We start from the raw sequence: 4,339 nt of genomic DNA on the forward strand, positions 1-4,339 counted from the left end.
CAATATTTGGCTTTATATTTTTGTTTTTTAATAATAATAATAATAATAATAATAATAATAATAATAATACATTTTATTTGAAAGCGCCTTTCAAAACACTCAAGGTCACTGTACATAGTAGAGTAAAAGCAACATAAAAGCAAGAAGTTTACAGAATCATAAAAGCATAAGACATAAACAAATAAAATAGCAGAGTGGAGAGGTTATGTGGGATAAGCTATTTTGTACAAGTGGGTTTTGAGTTTGGACTTAAAGAGAGAGAAGGAAGAGATGTTTCTTAAATCAGGAGGTCGGGAATTCCAGAGTCGTGGAGCAGCTGAAAGCCCTGCTCCCCATGGTTGCAAGACGGGGGGAAGGGACGGAGAGAGAAAGGGAAGAAGAAGATCTGAGACAACGAGATGGGGCGGTGATCTTAACCAGATCAGAGAGATATGGAGGAGAGAGATGATGAATAGCCCTAAATGTATACAAGAGTATTTTGAAATTGATGCGATATTTGACCGGGAGCCAATGAAGCTGCTGCAAGACAGGAGTGATGTGGTGGGCAGAAGGGGTCCTGGTGATGATAGGGGCAGCAGAGTTCTGGACGCGTTGGAGCTTGTGGATGGATTTTTGAGTAAGACCAAAAAGAAGTGAATTACAATAATCAATCCGGGAAGTAACAAGGCTATGGACAAGAATGGCAGCGGCATGTGGGGAGAGAAAAGGACGGAGACGATTATTGTTGCGCAATTGAAAACATGCAGACCGAGTAACATTATTAATGTGTGAATCGAAAGATAGACTACTGTCGAGGATGACACCCAAACTTTTCACAGAGGAAGAAACGAAGACCGGCGAGTTATTGATAGTAACAGAGAAACTGTTGGTTCTGGATAATGTAGATTTAGAGCCGACCAAGAGGAGCTCGGATTTATTACTGTTGAGTTTGAGAAAATTAGAAGAGAACCATGAATTTAGTTCAGCTAAACAGAGGGTGAGGGAGGATGGGGGAAGAGCAGAATCAGGTTTAGTGGACAGATAAAGCTGGGTGTCATCGGCATAACAGTGAAACTGGATATTGTATTTACGGAAAATATGTCCAAGCGGTAGATAATGAAAAGAAGGGGCCCAGGACAGATCCCTGGGGCACGCCAGTGGTCAGAGGAAAGGGCTGAGAAGTAAAGGATTTGAGTTGAATGAACTGAGTGCGATCAGACAAGTATGATATGATGAAGATATGGTTTTATCCTCAATTACTTTGAAACAGTGGCCTCTGCTGTGATATCATTGTGTTTTTGATGAAGTCTCACAAGTGTCAGCTTTATTTTGATATCAAGATGATTTACACAGTTTGTAATTGCTGAGAAATAGTCAGTTAGCTTTGGGCACGTCGTTTTCCAGCAGGAATGTTAGGAATAACCCTGGGGCTTAACAAGTTAATAAAGTTAAACTTTTCAGTGTGTAACACCAGCCTGATTTTCTGTTCTCCTTGTGTACTCTGGGTAGAACCCGGCACTGGTGGATGCTCCACTGTCTCTCCAGCTCGCCGTCAACTCTCCGCCCAAAACCTCCATCAAGACGTCTGGAGCCACGGTTGTCATGACTGCCATCGTCAATGTGATGGTGCTGCCTCCAGGTCAGCCTCCGGTTCAGCTGAGCAGCATGACCATGGTACATACACACATACACACAGGCACACACACACAGATGCACACACATTGGACACAACCAAAGCAGACTCTAAAGACTGTACACTGTGGTCTGGTTTGATACTGCTGATCACTGCGTCATGATAACGTTCTTAAGGACTTGTTTAGGATTACTGGTGTTTTTTTTTTTTTAAAATGGGTCATGTCATATCTAACAGATCTTTTACTGTTTGTTTGAGTCAGTGATATCTGAAATAACAGTTCTGCCTTTGATAGAAATTGTCTTAGCTGGGCTGGTCTGGTTGCCACGCTGGTGACCTGATAATGTGGTGAAGACTGGATGGCTGCACTGGTCCTTTTAAAAGGCTGATTATATGTGTTTGATGGCTTTTAATCTGAGGCAGAAGACAAACTCCAAATCCACCCTAACCGGACGGAGGATAACAGCTGTTCTTTAAAAACACACCGCAGGAACCTCTCATGACTTCCTTATCATCTAATGAATATTTCTAAACTCAGACTGCTGGTGTCAAAAGGCTGAACTGCTCTTACTGATTATTGTGACCGTCGTCTTTCTTCTGTTTTAACAAATTAGCTTTGACTTGTCTTCAGACTGTGCAAAATGCTGCGTCAAGACTTTTACCTGTCACCAGCTGAAGCTCACATGTCACTCCATGAAGTCACTCCATGGCTTCTCTTCATTGGCTGCCAATGTAAAATAAATGGCCTGCATTTGTATAGCGCTTTACTTAGTCCCTAAGGACTCCAAAGCGCTTTACACGTTCAGTCATCCACCCATTCACACACACATTCATACACTGGTGATGGCAGCTACATTGCAGCCACAGCTGCCCTGGGTACAAGGATATTTGGCATGCAGCCTGGAGCAGCCTGGGATTGAACCACCGACCTTCTGTTTAGTGGCTGACCTGCTCTGCCACCTGAGCTACAACCACCCCATTTTAAATGTATTTTAGGTTCCACCTTAAAATTCTAGTTTTAACTTGTAGCGCCCTACATGGTGAAGCTTCCCAGTATATCTCTGATCTGCTGAAACCCCATCGTTCTTCCTGAGCTCCTAGGTCATTAAGTCAATGCCCCACACACTCGGTTCATGCTGTAAAGACTCCTTTGAATCCTTTTAAAAGTTACTAAGCTTTACTTATATAACATCATACAGAGAATATATCTGTCCCAGGCAAAGAAATGAAGATGAAGACCCTAAAGAAACTCTGAAATTGTCTGTGTCTAGGCAGGCAGGACTCGAGGAGGCAGAAGAAACTCAAAATACACAGCTTTATTGCTGGGATGAAGCAGAACAGAAAAACACTAACTAAACTGGGAGTCCCGAATAACTAGACAGGTTGGCAAACAGAGCACACAGAGGGAGAGAGGGTGAACAGACGTTAAGGACACGACAGTGACACAAAGGCACACTGGGCTTAAATACACTGAGGGAGTCATCAAGGAATTAGAGACAGAAGGGGAACACAGCTGGGAGAAATAAGACCTAACGAGACAGGGGGAGCAAAGCTGGAACACTGACATCAGACAGGAACAAGAACCTTCAAAGTAAAACAGGAAACAAAACACACTTTACTAAGACACGGACTAGACAGAGAGAGACAGACTTGACACAGCCCACTAAATAATAATCATAATCAAAACAGTATCACTGATAAATCAAATCATAAATCATAATCTAGAAAAACACCAAAGCATGAAAAACAGAAAGCTGGGTCAACATGACCCAGAACCGTGACAGAAATGTGGTTGAAGCATCCCTGTGGCTTCAGTGTTTGCGCCTTCTTGTCATTTATGATCTTTGAGCCTTTCAACAAGAAAAAACTCACAGACTTTGAGGTGGAAACTAAAAGCGTCTTTTTCCCTTCTTGCAGGAGACCAAGTTCAATGCCAAAGTTTCCATGAGAGGAAAACGTCTGTCTGTTCACGCTGACCTACGCAGGTTTGCATGTTTCACTTCTTTGTTTCTGCAACATGTTCATTAAATATCAGATTGGCCTAACCCAGTCGCCCCACACTCACTCGATTGTGTTTGCACATTGAAATCTGTAGCAAGATTTTTTTCCTGTAGCAATATTTGAATCTTGATCTTCCTTACTGTGAAAATCAATCAGTCTCAAGTTTCAAGTTTTATTTTATCCTATATATGTAAGAGTGGCACATCACTACCAGCAAAGAAATTCTTAGGCTCAGAGCCCCCTCAATATTTCATGTAGAAAAAAAGCAAAATTGCACACAAGGTAATACTAATACAAAACACAGTATATCCTTGTAACTCCTTGGCTCTTGAGGGAGGCGGCCGCACTTTCTCTCTCTCCCTTATCTTCCCTGCTGGGCTTCTCATGTCTTTTATATAGTCTCGATTATTCTCTAACCCAGGGGTCGGCAACCTTTCTGATGATGAGTGCATCTAAAATTTCCTCAGAAGTCAGTGTGCCATATGACTGCATTAGCAATAAATTTAATAACGCTCTACATGAACAGTTACACACTGTATAGAACAACTTTATAGGATTATATTTGTGTGCAGATGTTGGCAGCTGTCAGCGAATAGTTATCAGCTATTATGAAACAAAAAAAAGACTTTTTATCCATAACAGCAAATGAACTGTACAACAGAAAATCCAAATGCTATTTATGGTCTCCTCACAACAATGATAAGAAAAATAAACTGGGCCAATATG

At 41.8% G+C, this 4,339-nt stretch overlaps 1 protein-coding gene across 1 annotated transcript; it reads left to right on the plus strand.

The window, feature by feature from the left end:
• Positions 1 to 1,488: 1,488 nt before the first annotated feature.
• LOC106632684 (phospholipid transfer protein) lies at positions 1,489 to 4,123 on the plus strand (the record flags this gene model as incomplete). Its single annotated transcript, XM_014331078.2, is given in 2 exon segments — positions 1,489 to 1,653; positions 3,530 to 4,123. Coding segments are annotated over 2 exon segments (276 nt in total), but the record flags the coding sequence as incomplete, so codon positions are not given.
• Between the last annotated feature and the right edge of the window lie 216 nt (positions 4,124 to 4,339).

This window comes from Haplochromis burtoni, unplaced genomic scaffold (genome assembly GCF_018398535.1).
Source record: "Haplochromis burtoni strain Fernald_Lab_line unplaced genomic scaffold, NCSU_Asbu1 Contig_1354, whole genome shotgun sequence".
Taxonomy (NCBI): Eukaryota; Metazoa; Chordata; class Actinopteri; order Cichliformes; family Cichlidae; genus Haplochromis; species Haplochromis burtoni.